The sequence below is a fragment of the Macaca thibetana genome, chromosome 19 (genome assembly GCF_024542745.1).
Source record: "Macaca thibetana thibetana isolate TM-01 chromosome 19, ASM2454274v1, whole genome shotgun sequence".
NCBI lineage: Eukaryota > Metazoa > Chordata > Mammalia > Primates > Cercopithecidae > Macaca > Macaca thibetana.
The window spans coordinates 36,404,392-36,426,385 of NC_065596.1; the positions used below are offsets into that span (position 1 = coordinate 36,404,392).

At 42.5% G+C, this 21,994-nt stretch overlaps 2 protein-coding genes across 2 annotated transcripts in view; one reads left to right on the forward strand and one right to left on the reverse strand.

Annotated features, from left to right (window-relative positions):
* The window catches only part of ZNF444 (zinc finger protein 444), a 319,216-nt gene that overhangs the window by 54,606 nt on the left and 242,616 nt on the right, over nucleotides 1-21,994 (forward strand). The window lies entirely within an intron of this gene.
* The window catches only part of NLRP13 (NLR family pyrin domain containing 13), a 46,647-nt gene that overhangs the window by 5,667 nt on the left and 18,986 nt on the right, over nucleotides 1-21,994 (reverse strand). The window contains exons 7-12 of the mRNA XM_050771869.1: nucleotides 12,396-13,983; nucleotides 9,950-10,120; nucleotides 6,418-6,582; nucleotides 5,161-5,322; nucleotides 3,318-3,488; nucleotides 91-261 (exon numbers count right to left, since the gene is read on the reverse strand). Coding sequence (XP_050627826.1) covers nucleotides 91-261; nucleotides 3,318-3,488; nucleotides 5,161-5,322; nucleotides 6,418-6,582; nucleotides 9,950-10,120; nucleotides 12,396-13,983 — 2,428 coding nt within the window. The remainder of the gene's footprint in view (nucleotides 1-90; nucleotides 262-3,317; nucleotides 3,489-5,160; nucleotides 5,323-6,417; nucleotides 6,583-9,949; nucleotides 10,121-12,395; nucleotides 13,984-21,994) is intronic.

Consider the following 21,994-nt stretch of genomic DNA (forward strand, 5'->3'; position numbering starts at 1 on the left):
AAACCCCATCAGGAACTCAGGCATGGGTGCTTCAATTCCCCCCATTGCTCTCTTCCATCCACTCACTGAGAGGGAGCCAAGAAAACTTACTTCAGGCTCTGCAGGTTACAATCCGGGCGACCCAAGGCCTCACACAGGAACTTGACTCCCTCGTCTCCCAGGCGGTTCTTGCTCAGATTTAGGTGTGCCAGGCTCCTGTTCTGCAGGAGAGCATCTGACAAGTACCTGCAACTGGGTGCTCCCAGCTGGCAAAACCAGAGCCTGCAGGGTGAGAGCCACAGAGACAGATGCTCAGGGAAGCAGCCCAGATGGAGGCTCCCGGGGCAGAGCCTCAGGCCGCCTCCGAGTCTACACATGCAGCAGCTCCCTGGACCACGTAGCCTTTCTTTTCCGCTGGACACCAACCCAGTCTATGCTAGTACCTTGCGTATCATAACCCTCCCTCGGTCCAGATTTCTACAGTGGGCACATCAAGTCTGTGCTTCTCATTAGTGATTGGTTTAGGAAAAAATAGAGAAAAAAACTTTTTTTTTTTTTTTTTGAGACAGAGTCTTGCTCTGTTGCCCAGGCTGGAGTGCAGTGGCCAGATCTCAGCTCACTGCAAGCTCCGCCTCCCGGGTTCACGCCATTCTCCTGCCTCAGCCTCCCAAGTAGCTGGGACTACAGGCGCCCGCCACCTCGCCCGGCTAGTTTTTTGTACTTTTTAGTAGAGACGGGGTTTCACCATATTAACCAGGCTGGTCTCGATCTCCTGACCTCGTGATCCGCCCGTCTCGGCCTCCCAAAGTGCTGGGATTACAGGCTTGAGCCACTGCGCCCGGCGAGAAAAAAACTTTCAAGGCTCCAAGGTTCTGGAGCCAGTTGGGCACGGGTCCAAATGAGCTTGTCTGTCAGCAGCTGGGAGACCCTCGACAAGCTCCTGCACTCTTTTCAGCCTTCATTGCCTTCCGAAGTGCAGTAGGATGGTCTAGGAGAGAGCTGCCAGTGAGCCCATGAGCAGTGCGTGTGCTTGGGATGGCACTTGGCAAACAGGCAGTGTGCAGGTTGTAGAAGATTATTATGTCACTAATAGAGATGGCATATGTTAGATATGTATGTATTGCATAATATGTTTGTGTTAACATGTAAGTTTTATGAAAATATATGTAGTTATATACTATCATATATTAATTATTAACTATTACATATATAATACACATATTACATAATACATATATCACTAAAATATATATTGAAATATATGTTACAATTATACATGTATATACATATAATTACAATTATATTACAAATTATAATTTAATAATTTGTTATATATAACTATATTATAATTAGTTGTAATTATATAATTACAATTATAATAGGTTAAAATTACAACATGTAATTATGTGTGTATGATCATGTTACAATGGGTAGAATTAACACAATTATAATTATACTAATTATTATTAGGGTTATACTTATATTAGGGTTTAATACTAATTATAATTAGTTATTATAATGGTGTTACAATTCTACGCATTATATTATCATACACATAATTACACACATGTATGATTAACTCACATTATACGTATGAATCACCTATCGATATTCCTGTTCTTGCAGACTCAGTGCTCAGTGGGCACTGGCCCTTTGCTACTTTGCCAGTTCAGAGTCCATGGTTCTCCAGGATCATGAATTTGGTGACACCTAAAGGCCCTTGGCCTTTCTGTTTTTTATACTCAGTCTTAGGAAGTTGTCCAGTCTCTGGAGAACCCAGCTTTCCCTCTATTCCACACCTGCACCACAGCAGCACAATGCAGCTAGAGAAAGGAGATCTAAAGAATCTCACTATGTGTCCACCACTGTATGGGGTCTCTCATCCTGGCACAGCAATCCTCTGGTAACATCTCACAGTCCTGCCTACAACTGCTCATGTAACATCTCTGCGTGGTTATTTGATAGGCATCTCAAGCTCCTATATCCCCAACCCAAACTCTTTTCACCCAGACCCAGCTCTGCCCGCAATCTTCCCCGTGTTGGAGAATGGTCCCACCCTTTACCTAGCTGCCAACCTCACCCTTTGGGAGGTGTTCTTAGTACCCTCCCTCCTCAACCACCTTGAATCCATCAGCAAACTCCATTGGTTCTACCTTCCCATCTATCCTGAAATCCTGTAACCTCCCCACGGGCCACTCTCTCCTGGTCGATAGGAGCCCCATCTCTTGCTCATACTGGTCTTTTTGTCCAGACTGTAGTCTACCTGTCAACAGCAGCCTGCACGACCTTTCAAAGTAGGTCAGATTACGGTCATGTCCCACTTCCAATCCAAGGATGACTTTCTATCTCACCCCAGACAAAACAGATTCCTACACAACCCAGCATGTCCCAGGCACCTCCATCTCCTCCCACTATCACCCTCACTCACTTTACTCCAGCCATGCTAGCTTCCTCATTGTTCTTCCAACATACTGTGCTCATTCCGACCTCACACCTTTTTTTGAGACGGAGTCTCACTGTCATCCAGGCTGGAGTGCAGTGGTACGATCTCTGCTCACTGCAACCTCCAGCTCCTGGGTTCAAGCAATTCTCCTTCCTCAGCCTCCTCAGAAGCTGGGATTACAGGCACATGCCACACACCTGGCTAATTTTTTTTGTGTATTTTTAGTAGGGATGGGGTTTCACCATGTTGGTCAGGCTGGTCTTGAACTCCTGACCCCGTGATCTGCCTGCCTCAGCCTCCCAAAGTGCTGGGATTACAGGCACAAGCCACTGTGCCCAGCCCAACCTCAGGCCTTTCACTCTGCTGTTTCTTCTCTGCATACTGCTGCCTCCCCTTGCTTCATCTGAGTCTCTAATTTTATTATCACCTCTTCAAATAGGTTGGTGAGAGAAGACCCTGCTGGGAAATCAACCCCATCCCCGTCATTCTATTCTCGTTCTGCTTTGTTTTTCTTCATATCTATTGTTTTGTTTTTATATGTCACTCTTAAAACTGTATCTTCCACCTATGGGCAGGAAGTAAATGTCATATCTACCACCCCAGCCTTGAGTCCTTGTTCTCTCTCTGCTAAGAGCTCACATATGGGTTGACCAAAAAATTCATTATTTCCTGGGGTCCTTGTGGAAATTAATTTTCTTGGCATAAACTCCAGAGATGGAATCAACAGATCTAGGATGCTACTCGGAATCTGTTTTACAGCAATTCCTGGCACACAGTAATTACTCAGTGAATGTTACTTTTTAATAATGTAAATAGATAGCAGATGAAGAAACCATTATTCTTGGTATCTGTGCCCATAGAGTCATTTCTAGAAACGGAACCAGGGAAAACTTACTCCAGTCTCTCTAAGGCACACTTGGGGTGAGTCAGGGCCGCACACAACAGCTTGATGCCGTCATCTTGGAGCTGATTAAATCCCAGGCACAATCGAGTTATGTGTTGGATGCTGGTGAGAAACAAGGCCAGGTCCTGACAGCTGGCCGCCGACAGGCTACATTTCTCCAGGCTGTGGAAGTTGCGGGTACAAGGTGAGCCTCAGCCATGATGCCCAGGTTCCTCTACTTTTCTCTCTCAACCCCTTAACCCCCGAGACCCAAACACTATGGGAAGATTAAATTGGAGAAAGAACAAAAGCTTAAAGGAGAAAAAGGGCCAGGTGCAGTGGCTCACGCCTGTAATCCCAGCAGTTTGGGAGGCCAAGGCAGGCGGATCACCTGAGGTCAAGAGTTCGAGAAGAGCCTGGCCAACATGGTGAAACCTCATCTCTGCTTTAAAAAAAAAAAAAAAAAGGCTGGGCATGGTGGCGGGCACCTGTAGTCCCAGCTACTCAGAAAGGCTGAGGCAGGAGAACTGCTTGAACCCAAGAGGCGGAGGTTGCGGTGAGCCAAGATTGCACCACTGCACTCCAGTCTGGGTGACAGAGGGAGACTCCATCTCAAAAAAAAAAAAAACCAAAACAAAACAGTGAGTCAAGGTAGGATTTTCTCAGCCCTGCAGAGGTGTGGGCTGGATCACACTTAGCTGCAGAATGACAGCACCACCCTGTACATTATAGGACATCAGTAATAACCAGCCTTTACCCACCAGGTGTTACCCACTAGTAGCATCCCCCGCACCATCGTGACAACCAAATATGTTGTCCACGCATTGCCAAATATCCCCTGGGGGAAAAAAATCAAATCATCCCCAGTTTCAACTAATTTAACAGAATTCAGTTGAAAACCCCTAGATCTGGGGAGGATCAAAGAAGCCTAAGGAGATCATGCAAGGAAAGGCTGCCGGGTGAGACAGCCATGATCAAAGTGAGGGGAAACCTGGCTGGAACTGAGACCTAAGGTGGTGGGAAGAAAGAAGAGGCCAGGTGCGGTGGCTCACGCCTGGAATCCCAGCACCTTGGGAGGCCAAGGCGGGGGGATCACTTGAGGTCAGGAGTTGGAGACCAGCCTGGTCAACATGGTAAAACCCCATCTGTACTAAAATTACAAAAATTAGCTAGGGATGGTGGTGTGTTCCTGTAATTCCAGTGATTCTGGAGGCTGAGGTGGGAGAATCGCTTGAACCCAGGAGGTGGAGGTTGCAGTGAGCTGAGATTGTGCCACTATACTCCAGCCTGGGTGACAGAGTGAGACTCCATCTCAAAAAAAAAAAAAAAAAAAGAAAAAGAAAAAAAAAAAAGGATAGACGACCGACCGACAGACAGACAGGTAGAGAGACAGACAAACAAACAGACAGAAACAGAGACAGAGAGACAGAGACAGACAGAGATATAGAGAGATATAGAGATAGAGAGATAGAGATAGAGAAAGAGAGAGATAGAGGAATAGAGATAGAAAGAGAGAGAAAAAGGATAGAGAGAGAGAGAAAGAAAGAGACACAAAGATAGAAACATAGAAACATAGATACATAGAAACAGAAAGAGATAGAGATAGAAATAGAGATAGAAAGAAAGAGAAAGAGATAGAAAAAGAACGAACGAAAGAGAAAGAGAAAGAGAAAGAGAAAGAGAAAGAGAAAGAGAAAGAGAAAAAGAAAGAAAGAAAGAAAGAAAGAAAATAAGTATGTCAATGTGACAAGACGGTAGGGGGATCCCTGAGGTTCCCCAAAACATGCCCACTGCCACCCCCGCTGTGCCACCCCAACTTGCAAGGAAGATGCTTTGAGAAGGTCGCAAGACTTACGACAGCTGCTTGAGGGGACACGTTGGTAGCGTGGAGGACTCCCTCAGGCTTTTCACATCAGAGAGATCATTGTCCCCCAGGCTGAGGAAGCTGAGACTCGTGTTCTCAGTGAGTTTGAGAAAGAGCTGACAAGTCTGGTGGGTCAGGCCACAGGACTCCAACCTATCACAGAGACCCCGAGACAGACCGTTACTCTCCGAAAGAGTGATCTGCGTTTACAGAGCCCCCTGCTCCATGAATGAAAGCTGACTTTCTCCCTCGTCCTCTCCCTTTCAGAGGTTGGATGGCCTGCACGTCAACGCTACTCAAAGTGTGGTCCACGATCCAGCAAGGGCAGCATGACATGTAGCCTGTTAGAAGTGCTTATTCTCAGGTCCCACCCCAAATATGCGGGATCTCTGCAGTTGAGTTCCTGGAATCTGCTTTTTTTTTTTTTTTTTTTTTTTGAGTTGGAATCTTGCTCTGTTGCCCAGGCTGGAGTACAGTGACACAATCTCGGCTCACTGCAGCCTCTGCCTCCCAGGTTCAATCGATTCTCCTGCCTCAGCCTCCTGAGTAGCTGGGATTACAGGTGCATGCCACCATGCCCTACTAATGTTTATATTTTTTAGTAGAGATGGGTTTCACCATGTTGGTCAGGCTGATCTCGAACTCCTGACCTTGTGATCTGCCCACCTGGCCCTCCCAAAGTTCTCACATTACAGGCATGAGCCACCGCACCTGGCCTGGAATCTGTATTTTAAAATACCCACTAGGTGGGGCCAGGCACAGTGACTCACGCCTGTAATCCCAGCACTCAAGAGGCCGAGACAGGCAGATCGCTCGAGTCCAGGAGTTCAAGACCAGTCTGGACAACATGGCAAAACCCCATCTCTACAAAAAGTAGAAAAATTCACTGGGTGTGATGGCACACACCTGTGGTCCCAGCCACTCAGGGGCTGCGGTGGAAGGACTGCTTGAGCCAAGGAGGCAGTGGTTGCAGCAAGCGGAGATTGCATCACTACATTCCAGTGTGGGCAACAGAGTGAGACCCTGTCTCAAAAACAAAACAAAATAAGAAATAACCTCCCCCAATGTGAGGCTGATACACATTAAAATTTGAGAACCACTGCTTCGCACATAGGAACATTTTCTTTTGCTCATTTCTCTGTCTCCTTTTGCTAAAATGCTGAGTGCTGTCAGCCCTCCCAATGGATCGTGGAAGCGAGGGGTAGTCTTGCAACCCCCCTTGACAGATCTAGGGAGCCAGAGACTTACCACAGATACTTGAGGTTACAAGCTGAATGTTTTAAAGCTTTAAGAATCAGGGGGACAGTCGCTCCCAGCTTGTTAGAGCTGAAGTTCAGATGGGTCAGCTTGCTGTTACCCTGAAGGACAGGAATGAGGTCCTGCAGAACCCACTCAGGAGTTACCGATTTGCACCTGAGGAAGGGAAGGGACATGGAAAGCTGGACTGGGGGAGAAGACTGGTTTCCAGGATCCCGTCTGCCTCCTCACCCTGCCTTCTACCACACGCACTGCCAAGGTTATACAGGGTACACAAGGCATGTAAAACAACGGCTGAACCATGGTACTGAACCTTGAAAATGAAAACTAACATACTCCCCTCAAAAATCAGTAAACTCAGTTGCATGTACGAAGTGAGGAGTCCCTCCCTCCCTTCTCCACCTCTCCTAGAGATCTGCCATGAAGAGGTCCTGGGGCCACCTACTCTTCTAGGAGTAGGTGTATTGTATGTGTGACCCCCCGCTACACACATACAATCCAACCTAGAAAGAAAAACTCAAGCCCAGCAAGAATAACTCTCTTGCATTTTCTTGAACTTCTTTCTCCTTATCTTGAGAACTAAATAAGACCAAAATTTTAATATTAAAAGAAACATTTAAAAAGAAGACTGCCCAATCCCATTACTGGGTATATGCCCAAAAGAACATAAATTGTTCTATTATAAAGACACATGCACATGTATGTTCACTGCAGCACTATTCACAATTGCAAAGACAGGAGATCAACCTAAATGCTCATCAATGATGGACTAAACAAGAAAATGTACCTACACACCATGGAATACTATGCAGTCATAAAAAAGAATGAGATCATGTCCTTTATGAGAACATGGATGGAGCTGGAGGCCATCATCCTTAGGAAGCTAATGCAGGAACAGAAAACCAAATACTACATGTCCTCACTTATAAGTGGGAGATAAACGATGAGAACACATGGACACAGAGAGGAACACTGGGGCCTGTTGGAAGGTGAAGAGTGGGAAAAGGCAGAGGATCGGGAAAAATAATTAATGGGTACTGGGATTAATATCTGGGTGATGAAATAATCTGTACAACAAACCCCATGACACACATTTACCTGTGTAACAAACAAAGTTGTACCCATGAACTTAAATGTACTTTTTTTTTTTTTTTTGAGACGGAGTCTGGCTCTGTCGCCCAGGCTGGAGTGCAGTGGTCAGATCTCAGCTCACTGCAAGCTCCGCCTCCCGAGTTTATGCCATTCTCCTGCCTCAGCCTCCTGAGTAGCTGGGACTACAGGCGCCCGCCACCACGCCCAGCTAGTTTTTTGTATTTTTTTTTTTTTTCAGTAGAGACGGGGTTTCACCGTGTTAGCCAGGATGGTCTCGATCTCCTGACCTCGTGATTCGCCCGTCTCGGCCTCCCAAAGTGCTGGGATTACAGGCTTGAGCCACTGCGCCCGGCCAACTTAAATCTATTTTTAAAAAATAAATGAAGGCCACAGCCCCTATTCCTGCCTCTCATGAGTTTGGTCCAGCTCACTCAGTACCACTGAGGTTTGAGGAAAATTCTGATCAAACCTTTCACTCTTAACTGGTTGAATCGATGCACGCATCTAGGCTTTAGACCTGGAAAAATAAGACCTAATGGTGGGCGAAAACCAAGGTAGAATTCCTTGGCCTAGATGCCAGATCATTCAGACAAATCCCACCTCAGATTCAACGCTATGCATTTCTCTATAGTTTTCCCCCCTTAATTGTTATGCAAGGTCCACCTCCATTTGCTAATTTCTTCCTATTTTCAAGCCAGATCTGAGACCCTGTCATTCATTCCTCCTTGGATCATATTAGCAGGGGACCAATACGCTTCCGTCCATAGCTGTCCTCCAGCTCTGGAGAGGACACTCCCCCTGCTCACCTTTATTTTAAAAGGTTCTGTTTTTAATTCACATACTTTTTCCCTTTTCTGCAGCTCATCTTTCTCCATAATTCATCCCAGGACAAGCCTAGAAAACCCTGGTGTTGCCTTCAAGAGGAAGGACATATACATCAAATGCAGCGGTATGCTGATAAATGTTACCCCTGGATCTCCAGGAAAAAAAAAAAAAAAAAAAAAAAGTCCTAATTTATAGCTTTGCCAATTTCTGTGGTGTAAATTCTCCAAGCCGGTCATGGCCAATTTCGAACTGCCCACTTGCTGTCACTAAACAGAGTTACAAAGACAGGTACACACACAAGTAGCTCTCACCAGCTTGTAGCAGCTGGCTGCAACATGTCACTGGACAGAAATAAATGTATAGAACTGGTAATAGAAGTCCTGACGGCTTTCTTGATATCATTTGAACATACTAAGTACATTCTCCTCATGGTGCCTTCTATCTTGTTTTCTTGTCTTGGAATGTTTTCCCCCAGGTATCCACGGACACAGTCCCCCCTCCTCCCCTACGCCGAGTCACGTCGGTCTTTACTCAAATACCTTTTCAGTGAGGCCCTTCTGCCTTTCCTACTGAAAACATGCAATCCACCTTCCTCCTCACACATCCTTTCTGAGCCTCCAGTTTTCTTCAGGAGATGCCACCCTCTTGGGTCCTATTGTGATCATTTTGTTTGCTTCCCTGACACAATGTAAGATCCCCGACAGCAGGAGTCATCTGTTGGCTTCACTGCTAGAACCTCCGAACTGAGAACAGAACCTGGCACACAGGAGACGCCCGGTACTCACGGAAGGCAGCAGTGACCCATCAAACGCTACCTACTGTTGCTTAAGACACGAAACCGTCTCAGACTACACGTGTCTACAGCTCCTCTTGAGTGCTTTGACTCCACCATACCCTTGAGGTTTTCTACTCCTTCAAATCCAGCTCAAAACAGCAGGACTGAGGCCCTAGGGAAAAATTACTTTGTCTACAGGTACCTCTAGCGTGAGATCATTCCTGATAGATCGGCATTTTAAAATTTCAGCCTGCTTCGCCTAAGTAGCAGCTTCTTAAATATAAACACAGTTTATTGTATCCTCCTGAGCACCTAGCTTGCCTTCTGGCAAATAGGTAGCCATAGGTTGGATGGCCTGCATGTCAACACTACTCTAAGTGTGGTCCACGATCCAGCAAGAGCAGCATGATGTGGTAGCCTGTGAGAAGCGCTCAGGTCCCACCCCAAACGTGCGAGATCTCTGCAGTTGAGTTCCTGGGAATTTTTTTTTTTTTTTTTGAGATGGAGTCTCGCTCTGTCACCCAGGCTGGAGTGCAGTGCAGTGAACTTGGCTCACTGTAAGCTCCGCCTCCCAGATTCACGCCATTCTCCTGCCTCAGCCACCCGGATAGCTGGGACTACAGACGCCCACCACCACGCCTGGCTAATTTTTTGTATTTTTTAGCAGAGACAGGGTTTCACCATGTCAGCCAGGATGGTCTCGATCTCCTGACCTCATGATCCATCAAAAGAGAGAAGTTATACTTCTCAAAAGAGAAGTACTCATCAAAAGAGAGAACTTGGGTGATTCTCCTAGGGTATCCTCTTGAGCTGCTGGCGTCTCACACTTACGTCAATTTCTGGACTTTGCATCTTGGATTTTTCAGTGCAAGACAGAGACCCTTCACAGAGGAAGCATGAAGTTTGCTGTTACTCAGGTCTAGCTCATGCAGATTCTCATTCGTGACCAATGTAGAACAAATACTGTTCCAGGCGTGCATCCTGGAATCAACCTCGCTTGTCCTTCATGAGGGAGAGAGAGAACACCATAAGAGCAAAGTAGCCTCAAGCAGCACCTGGAACACCACCTACGGGACACAGAAAGAAGCCCTAACAAAATTATTACAATTTTCCTAATGGGGCTGGGTGCAGTGGCTCACGCCTGTAATCCCACCACTTTGGGAGGCCAAGGCAGGAGGATCACTTGACGTCCGGAGTTTGAGACCACCATGGCCAACGTGGTGAAGCCCCATCTCTACTAAAAACACAAAAATTAACCAGGCGTAGCAGTGCATGCCTGTAATCCCAGCTACTTGGGAGGCTGAGGCAGGAGAATGGTTTGAACCTGGGAGGTGGAGGTTGTAGTGAGCTGAGATCGCACCATTGTACTCCAGACTGGGTGACAGAGCGAGACTCTGTCTCAAAAAAAAAAAAAAAAAAAAGACCGGGCACAGTGGCTCACACCTGTAATCCCAGCACTTTGGGAGGCCAAGGTGGGCTGATGACAAGGTCAGGAAATCAAGATCATCCTGGCTAACACAGTGAAACCCTGTCTCTACTAAAAAATACAAAAAGTTAGCTGGGTATGGTGGCAGGCGCCTGTAGTCCCAGCTACTCGGGAGGCTGAGGCAGGAGAATGGCATGAACCCGGGAGGCAGAAGTTGCAGTGAGCTGAGATTGTGCCATGCACTCTAGTCTGGGCAACAGAGCAAGACTCCGTCTCAAAAAAAAAAAAAAAAAAAGAAAGAAATTTCCTAATGCAATGGGCTCTGAATGTTAAGAGTAATCGAGTATTAAAGTCATAAATCAAGCTTTTTATTTCACAAGAGATGAGGGAAGTAAAATAGAAGAAACATTTCTTAAGTACCTAAAGGGTATATGCAGTTATACCCCGCAGGCCCACAGCTGCAGCACTGTTAAGAGTCATGTTTCCAGTTTTGGCAGAGGTGGGTGGGGGTGGGGCAGGGGGGGTTGTGCACACACACGTCCATTTTCAAATGAAGATTTCTGGGGCCCATCTCATATCTCTTAATCAGAATATCCCCAGGATAGGAAATGAAAACTGAAATCAATGTGCAGTTTAATGTCCCTGTACTCAGCCATCCCGGACGCAGCATACAGGCCTGTTTTTGTGCCAAATAATACTGAAAACGGACAAAAACACCCTCACTACCTGCTCCAGGAAAGAGCTGCTCTTGGAAGATAAGACTAGGAGCCAACTTCCTGGCTTACTGACCCATGCTAATCCTCAACACTTGCTTCAAGACTCTGGCCCATCAATGCAAGGCAATTATCTGAAACTCTGTCCAATCCAAACCAATTCTCTTTCATTACCCACCCTAAAACTCACCCACCTTAAAAATCATCCAGCTCAGGTTCTAGAACTCTATACATGTCCTCCTCCGACTTCGTGCTCCCAAGACATGACTAGACTCTATAAGGTATCTCTCCCTTACTGAAGTAAAAATCGTAAGCTTAGTTTTGCAGGACCTCATTCTTGTCCTTCTGGGTTACAGCAAGCTGACCCATCTGAACTTCAGCTCTAACGAGCTGGGAATGACTATCCCCCTGATTCTTAAAGCTTTGAGACACTCAGCTTACAACCTCAAGTATCTGTGGTAAGTCTTTGGCTCCCTAGATCTGTTGGGTGCGAGGGCGGGGGTTGCAAAACCACCCCTAGTTCCCATGATCCATTGGGAGGGTTGACAGCACTCAGCACTGTAGCAAAAGGAGACAGGGAAATGAGCAAAGGAAAATGTATCTATGTGTGGAGCAGTGGTTCTCAAATTTTAATGTGTATCAGCCTCACCTGGGGGGTGGTTATTCTTTATTTTGTTTTTGAGACAGGGTCTCACTCTGTTGCCCAGGCTGGAGTGCAGTGATGTGATCTCCACTCGCTGCAACCACTGCCTCCTTGGCTCAAGCAATCCTCCCACCACAGTCCCCAAGTGTCTGGGACCACAGGTGTGTGCCACCACACCCAATTAATAACCACTCAGTCATGGGCATTCAGTTACATACGAGTAGATGTCTTAGCATAATGCCTGGTACTTAAACCTTCCATATTGTATGCCTAAGATATAAAGATCTGTCTGTAAGTAGATCAATTAAATTAGCTAGGAAACTAGATGATGCCTAAAGGACAATATTCTTTCAAGCTGGAGCTGCTCCAGACCATCTGGTCAGAAATAAGCATGAATACAGAACGACAACACATCCCTGGTTTTGCATGAAAGAATTTGCACAGAGCCTGAGAAAATAGGAGAAAGTTGAGAAAGAAATGGTTTGTAATACTCACTCCAGAATTTCCAAGTCCCTTTCAAGGATGTGACTGCTAACAGAAAGCCTTAGCTTATTTAACCTTTTACAGTGCTTTAGGCAAAATGAAGAAGCTTGGAGTTCTTCGTCCCCCGGAATATTAAGGTCAACTTCAAAGATATGACCCAGCATCTTCTTCGCCAAGTCTTCCTCCTGGGACTCGTGTAGGCAGTGAAAAAGTTGTAGAACATGAAATTGGAGAGAGGCACTTTCAGCCTTACCTAACTCTTCTCCCCACTTTAATAATTCCTCCATTACCCTGGGAGACATTTTACAATGCAACGTATCTTCCAGTTCTCTTGCTAGGTTTTTTTTAAAAAGACCGAAGAAGAACAGAACCACTGGAGTCCAGTAGGCTTCTTTGTTAAGCAAGACATCTCGCAGTAATATCTTCATCTCTTGTGGCTTCGTGGAATGCGGAAGGAGTTCTCTAGGTTCCTCTAGCACGAAGGACATGGCTGCAAAAAACTCCTGGAAACTTAGGTGGGTGAAAGTAATGCAACCCCTACAGTCGTTGCCTTTTTGAATAATATTGAACTTGTAGAGACAATCAATGAAAGGCACTTCCAGGCCCTCGAGCTCAGTGTCTTCTCTGTCAAACGTGAAGTTTATAGACCACAGCCCCTCCATGGCCAGATTGCAGAGGGCCCTCCATTGTCCTGGCCAGCTTTCATCTGCCAAATCCACCTCTGCTGTGGAGAACAAGTTGGAGAAAAAATAGGCATACAGACTGGTGGTGGTCTGTGTGATTGACTGGAGATCATAATACCTCACCTTCGACTGCTTCAGACAGGAACATACGGTCCAACACACCATGGGGGCACTGCAGGAATGAAAGAGATTTTCGTTTTTTCTTATCTGTTGCAGGATTTTCTCAACCTCCCTTGAGTCTTCAAAGTGTCTCATGAAATATACCCACAGGTCTTCCTCTGTGAACCCTGTAATTTGTACAAAGCAGGGATTCACTAAGGAGGGCTTAAGATCTATCACAAAACAGTTCTTGATCGTGATCAGTAAGGTAGCCAGGGGAACCAATTCTTTCTTCACCAAGCTGAGTAGGATTTTGGTTACCGGGAGCTCCTGGTACCAGTCTGTACATGGTGAGCCATCATTCAAGCTCTCAGAGCTTGGCTCAGATATGATTATTTCCTCAAAGCCATCAATAATAAACAGGAGCTTCTCTGGTTGAGACATGAACTCTTCAATGGGGGCATCGGAATCAGGCCAATCCAAAGAAATCAATTCAGCAAAGCTAGTTTCTTTCATGTACCTTATTTTATGGCAGCTGAGAAAGAACACATAGGAGAATTTTTCCTGAAAGAGAACTCCATTTGCCCAGTGCAGCATAGCCTGCATTGCCAAGGTGGTCTTCCCAACCCCTGCCCTCCCTACCACGACTATCGTCTGAGCCTGGGTTCTAGTCCTCTTAGGATCCAGTAGGCGCTGCAGTTCCTCATGTTCACCCTCTGATGTATTACGGATATATACGTGGTCTTTAGGCCAATCGATTTTGTCCCATGTCTCCAAAAGTTTAGCCGTCATCTTCTCTCTGTATTTTCTTCTGTGGTCTAGAGATGGGGAAGCGGGGAGAACAATGGTAAGAATAAGTTTCAGAATTAGGAATGATTCAATTACAAAGTTCCTACCCCAAAGACTTGAATAAGATAAACCCTGCCTTCCCAGGTTTTGTGGGAATGCAGTGGTAGAAAGTTACAAAAGGAGGCTGAGGCAGGAGAACGGCGTGAACCCGGGAGGCGGAGCTTGCCGTGAGCCGAGATCGTGCCACTGCACTCCAGCCTGGGTGACAGAGACTCTGTCTCAAAAGAAAAAAAAAATTGCAAAAGGTGAAGACAGTTAAATAATTTGATGGTATACACAAATGAAAAATACACAACAATGTAAGAGATCAAGAATACCTTTAGGAGAGGGCAGAGAAGGGATCATAGTGAGAAGTCTCTCACTAGAGGAAAATACACTAAGAGTGGAGAAGAATCATCAGAAGAGAAGTCAGCCTGAAGTCCTTTCAGACAGGGTGGAAGGCCAAGGTGAATGCCTACCCAGAATTTTTTCTGCAAGCACCTTGAGGGTGCCTACCCCGTTCTCTGACCAGCTCAGAATCCCAGAAACACCTTCTAGCCAGTAGAGGGGGCCCCATGAGCCCTCCTCACTCACCAGCTATCAGATTGTATCTCACTTCCTCGAAACACTTGAGGGCAACAAGGGATTTGGGCAGATGAGAGTTCCACTCACTGAAGACTGAGCCAACTCACTAGGGAACTGGTAACTGTAGAGCCTGACAGTTTCCCAGGTCCCTGTGCCCATACAGCTTCAGCTGGTGAGGGCTTGGACTCTAGGCTGCCCTGAAGATCAAGGCTTTGTCTCTCCCAGTCTTCCCATTCCTGGGTTTCTTCCCAAAATGACTACTGTGGGGTCAGTCACAGCACAAGAGCCAGCACGTCTAGAGAGGCTGGGGTGAGAAGGGATTGAGCCTAGCTGTTCTTAGAGGCCTTCTGGGGCCTGTTAAGTATCCTGAGACAGAAATGAGCATTCTAGAGTACACTGACCAAGGTACGTGGTAGGAGGCTGGATCGTGAATATCTTTGCTTCGAAAACCAAGGAATGAGACACCTTAATTTTTTAAAGCTCCTGGTTTTGTAAAGAATAGATTATGATGCATCAGTGTAAGAAAGGAGGCAGGGAAAACAGGCAGAAAGCTGCTACTATCTTCATCTAAGTGAAAGTGGGCACCTGGTAGACTAGAATGTATTTGTAGAATATACTCCATAAGGATATATAACTATTACATATCTGTAAAAAAAATTAGGAATGAGTGGTAATCACCATTCTACTTTCTACTTCTATAAGTTTTTTAGATCCCATATATTAGTGAGATGGGGCAGTAATTGCCTTTTTGTGCCTGACTTATTTAATTTATCATAATATCCAGGTTCATCCATATAGTCACAAATGATAGAATTTCCTTCTTTTTAAAGGCTGAATAGTATTCTATTACATCTATAGGCCTTATTTTCTTTATCCATTCATCTGTTAATGGATACCTAGGTTGATTTCATATCTTGGCTATTGTGAATAGTGCTGCAATGAACATGGGAGTGAAAATCTCTCTGACATACTGATTTCTTCTTGCCAAGTGAAATAAGCCAGACACATAAAGACAAATACCACTTGTATGTGGAATCTAAAAAAGTAAAACTCAGAAGTAGAGAGTAGAACGGTGATTACCAGAGGCTGGGGAATGGGGTGGGGAAAGGAGAGAGGAAGAGGAGAAATTTTGAGCAAAGGGTACAAAGTTTCAGGTAGACAAGAGGAATGAGTTCTGTGATGTATTGCATAGCAATGTAACTGTAGTTAATAATGTATTATATAGTTCAGCATTTCAGAAAGAATAGATTTTAAGTGTTCTCACCACAAAGAAAAAGTAGGTGTTGTGGATTGAGGAGGTTCGAGATGGCTGACTAGAGACATTGGGTGCCAGTTCTTAGAACCAAAATTACAAATAGATAATTACAACCATGTGTGGTGGCTCATGTCTGTAATCCCAGCACTTTGGGAGGCTGAGGCAGGTGGATCACCTGAGGTCAGGAGTTCAAGACCAGCCTGACCAACATGGTGAAACCCCGTCTCTACTAAAAATACAAAAAGTAGCCAGGCGTGGTGGCACACGTCTGTAATCCCAGCTACTCAGGAGGCTGAGGCAGGAGAATCACTTGAACCAGGGAGGCGGAGGTTGCAGCAAGCCAAGATTGTACTCCAGCCCAGGCAATGGGGCAAGACTATACTCCAGCCTGGGCAATGGGGCAAGACTCTGTCTCAAAAACAAACAAAACAAATAGATAATCACAATTCAAATAGAGTATCAGGAGAGAATACTCGAGCCCAACAGTGAACTCATAGGAAGAAGCTGGGGCACAGAAAAAGGAAGAGAGGCCAACTTGGCCAGCAGAGATCAGCTAGGATAGGCTTGCCTTGCCCAGCTGCACCCAACTTCACTACCACCCCTCCATGACTGATCATGAAGCCCGAGCCACTATGCATTCCACAGATCAGCCCATCGCCTGATGCACAAGAAAGTTTCTCCTGGTGAACAAAGATCAAGCATAAAAGCTACTGCAACTGCTGCAGCTGGCTCTAACCTACAAGTGTCATCTACTGGACTAGATGTCAAACTATACAACCCAATATGAAAGCTGCTGACACAAGTAAACAGTGCTTGGGAACCAGGTAAGCTTCAAGACCTCACCAACCTGGCTCCACAGGAGACCAAGAGCCTACGCACACACCTAGTAAACCACTACTAAAACCACATTTAGAAAGCCACTGCACTAATACTGTCTATAACCAAGGAATTCATACAGAGTCTTTGTCAATGAAAGCACTCAGAAAAGCCAAATGACCCTACTAAACATACATTATAGTCACATTCTCAAGGGAAAAAAATAGTCCCATCTAAACAGTAAATGCAAAAATAAGAAGTGATAGTTTCTTCACATAAGACACTAGTGTACAATTCTTGGCATATGAAAAAACCCAGGGTGTTATGACACCCCTAAAGGATTGTACTAACTCTGTAGCAATGGATCCTAACCAATGGACCCTAACCAAAATGAAAATGTAAAAAATGCCAGATAAATAATTTAAAATATTTTAAAGAAGCTCAGTGAGATCCAAGATAAATCATAAAATCTGTACAAAGAAATCAGAAAATAAATTCAGGATATGAATGAGAAATTCACCAAAGATATTTTTGAGAGAAAAATAAAACAAAACTTCTGGAAGTGAAAATTCATTGAAGTTACAAAATATAGCTGAAAATTTCAACAACAGATTAGACAAAGAAGCGGAAAGAATCTCAGAACTTGAAGGTCTTTCAAATTAATTTAGTCAGACAAAAATAAACAAGATTTAAAAAAATGAACAAAGCCTTCGAAAGGTATGGGACTACATACAATGTCTGAACCTATGAATCATAGGTATTCCTGAGGGAGAAGAAAAAGCAAGAAGTTTTAAAAACCTGTTGTGGTAATAATTGAGAAAAACTTCCCTACTCTGGCAAGAGATCTAGGCATCCTAAGAGGCTTAATGAACTTCAAAAAAATGCATTGCAAGTAGGTCCTCACTGTGATATTTATTCATCAGACTAAGTTTAATGCGAAGGAAAAAACCTCCTAAAATCAGTAAAAGAATCTAGTCACCTATGAAGCAAATCCCATCAGACTAACAGCAGACTTCTCAGCAGAAAACTTACAAGCTAGAAGGAATTGGAATTCTATTTTCAAAGGTGTTTTGTTTAAAGAAATAAAAACTGTTAACCCCAAGTTATTGTATCCTTCTACAATAAGCTTTATAAATGAATAAATAAAGTCTTTCTCAGACAAGCAAACAGTGAGGGAATGTGTCACCACTGGACTTGTACTACAGGAAATACTGGAAGGAGTTCTAAACATGGAAATAAAAGGTTGATACTTGCCATCATAAAAACACACAAAAGTATGGAATACACGAGTCTTATAAAGCAATTACACAAAGGAGAAAGAAATCAAATGATAACATGACAGAATTCCATCAAATCACAAAGAAAAGGAACAACAAAAAATCTGCAAAGCAACTAGAAATCAACATTGTAACTGGAAAAAAAGGTCATATATCAATATTAACCTTCAACATACATGGATTAAATGTTCTTCTTAAAAGATATAAATTGGAAGAATAGATTTTAAAACATAAGCCAAATATATGTTGCTTTAAAAAAAACTAATCTTACTTCACTATAGACTGAAGGTAAAAGGTTAGAAAAAGATTCCACTTTTCCCCCTTTGCTTCACAAAAAGCAAACTGGAGTAGCTATACTTATATTAATTGAAAGAGACGTTCAACCAGCAATCGTTTAAGAAAAGGCAAAGAAGGTTATTATATAATGATAAAAGGATCAATTCAAGAAGATATAACAATCCTAAATATATATAAATCCATATCAGAGTACCTAGATTCATAAAACAAATACTAGACCTAAAGACAGCAAAACAACAATAATAGCGGGAGACTTTGACACCCCACTAACAGCACTAGACAGATCAAGACAGAAAATAAACAAAGGAAGTCTGAATTTAAATTGGACTTTAGACCAAATGAACCTAAGACACATTTACAGAACCTTCTACTCAACAACTGCAGAATATACATTCTTTTCATCAGTTCATGGAACATTCCTTGAAATAGACCATATGTTAGGCTACAAAACAAGGCTCAATAAATTTTTTAAAAATTGAAATTGTATCAAGTATCTTCTCAAACTACAGTGAAATAAAACTAGAAATCAATCTCAAGACAAACTCCCAAAACTATGCAAATGCATGGAAATTAAACAACTGCTCCTAAACAATCTTTAGGTCAATGACAAAATTAAGACAGAAATTAAGTTTTTTGAAACTAAAATGGAGACACATCAAAACCTCTGATACAGCAAAATCAGTTTTAAGAAGTTTATAACATTAAATGCTTACATTAAAAAAAAAATACAAATTAACAACCTAACAATGCAACTCAAAGAAAAAGAATAAGAACAAATCAAACCCAAAGCTAGAAGAAAAATAACAAATCAGAGCAGAAATAGAGACCAAAATAACAATACAAAGGATCAATAGAACTAAAGGTTGGTTACTTTAAAAGATAAACAAGATTGATAGATGCCTAGCTATACTAACTAATTAATGAAGAGAAGATTAAACAAACTCAATCAGAAATGAAGAAGGAAACATTACAACTGATACCACAGAAACACAGAAGATCAGAGACTACTATGGACAACTCTATACTCAAACTAAAAAACGAAGAAGGAATAAATTTCTGGGAACATACAACCTACCAAGATTGAATCAATATAAATCCTGAACAGATCAAAAATAAGGAGTGAATCAGTAATTTTTAAAAAAATTAACAAAAAAAAATCCCAGTACCAGATGTATTTTACAACCAAATTGTACAAGACACACAAAAAAGAACCAGTACCAATCCTACTGAAACAGTTGCAGAAAAAAATGTTGAGGAGGGAGTACCTGCTAACTCCTTTTATGAAGCCAGTATCATCCTGATACCAAAGCTCAACAAGGACACAAAAAGACAATTACAGACCAATATCCCTGATGAACATTAGTGTAAAAATCTTCAACAATACCAGAAAACTGAATCCAACAACATATAAAAAAGATAATACACCATGACCAAGTAGGTTTTAATCCAGGAATACAAGGACGGTTCAACACTTACAAATCAATAAATGTGATTCACCACATAAACAGAATTAAAAACAAAACCATATGATCATCTCCATAGATGCATAGAAGCATTTGGTAAGATTCAGCATCCCTTCATTAAAAACCCTCAACAAACTAAGCTTCAAAAGGAACATATGTCAAATTAATAAAAGCCATATATGACAAACCCACAACCCACATTATACTGAATGGGAAAAAGTTGAAAACAGTCTCCCCAAGAACTGAAACAAGACAAGAATGCCGACTTTCGCCACTCCTATTCAACACAGTACTGACAGTCATAGTCAGAGCAATCAGGCAAGAGAAAGAAATAAAAGGTATCTAAATTGGAAAGGAAGAAGCCAAATTATCTGTTGATAATATGATCTTATATATAGAAAATGCTAAAAACTCCTTCAAAAGACTCCTAGATTTGATAAATGAATTCATAAAGTTTTAATATTAAAACAAATCAATGTAGAAATATCAGTAGCCTTTCTATACACCATAATGATCAAGCTGAGGACCAAATTAAGAAGGCAATCCATTTACAATAGCGTAAAAAACAAAACAAAACAAAACAAAAAAAAACACCTAGGAATGTTCAACCAAAGAGGTGAAAGATCTCCACAAGGAAAACTACAAAAAACTTAAGAAATTATAGATGACACAAGTAATGTTCATGGATCACAAGAATAAATGTCATTGAGATGACCATACTTTCCAATATATCGATTCAATGCAATTCCTATCAAACTCCCAGCGACATGTTTCACAGAATTAGAGAAAACAATCCTAAAATTCTTATGGAACCAAGAAAGAGCCCTAATAGCCAAAACAATCAGAAGCAAAAAGGACAAATTTGTATGCATCACATTACCTGACTTCAAATTATACTACCAGGATATAGTAAACAAAACAGCATGGTACTAGTATAAAAATAAACATATAGATCAATGTAACAGAATAGAGAGACCAGAAATAAAAATATATATCTACAGCTAGCTGATCTTCCACAAAGTCAATAAAAACATACACTGGGGAAAGGGCAGTCTGTTCAATAAATGGTGCTGGGAAAGCTGGCCAGCCACATGCAGGAGAATAAAACTGGACCCTGTCTCTCACCATATCCAAAAGCTAACTCAAGATGGAATAAAGATTTAAATGTAAGACCCAAAACTGTAAAAATCCTAGAAGAAAATCTAAGGAAAACTTTTCTGAACATTGGCCTTGGCAAAGAATTCATGACTAAGACCTCAAAAGCAAATGCAAGAAAAACAAAAATAAACCAATGTGATTTAATTAAAAAGTGTCTACACAGCAGAAGAAGTAATCAAGTTAACAGATATCCTGCAGGATAGGAGAAAATATTTGCAAAGTACACATTCAAAGGGCTAATATCCAGAACCTACAAGGAACTCAGTTTAAACAAAATAATCCCATTAAAAAATAGAGAAAGAACATGAGCAGACATTTTTTAAAAGAAGACATACAAATAGTCAAGAAGCATTAAAAAAATGCTCATTACCACTAGGCAGAGAAATGCAAATTAAAGCCTCTGTCAAAACACCCAAATGTTCACAAAGATTCAGAGAAAATAGAACACTTGTACACTGTTGGTATGAAAGTAAATTAGTAAAAAAATCTATGAAAATATTAGATTTCTCAAAGAACTAAAAATAGAACTACCATTTGATCTAGCAATCTCACTACTGGGTATCTACTCTAAGAAAAAAAAAAAAAAAAAATCAAAGATACCAGCACTCCTGTGCTTATTGCAGCAGTATTCACAATAGCAAAGATATGGAATCAGCATAAGCGTCTATTAATGGATGGTTGGATAAATGTGGTGTGTGTGTATACACATGAAGAGTATTCATAAAAAACAATGTATTTTTCAGCAATATGGATAGAAGTGGAGGCCATTATCTTAAGTGAAATAAGTCCGACACAGGATAATACCACATGTTCTCACTTATAAGTCAGAGCTAAATAATGTGTACACATGTACATATACAATGGAATAATAGACATTGGAGACCCAGAAGGGTGGGAAGGTAGGAGGGAATTGAGGGATGGAGAATTCCTTTAATAGATACAATGCAGACGATTCAGGTGATGGCTCCACCAAAAGCCCAGACTTTACCACTACACAATATATCCATGTAACAAAATGGAATGCAAAGTATGGAGTCAATATAATATTTCTATTAATTTGGCAAATATTTGAAAGAATTTTTATTGATAGTTAGAAGGAAAAAGACACAATATCACAGTGGATGACATTTTTTTACAGCCTTTTATAGGA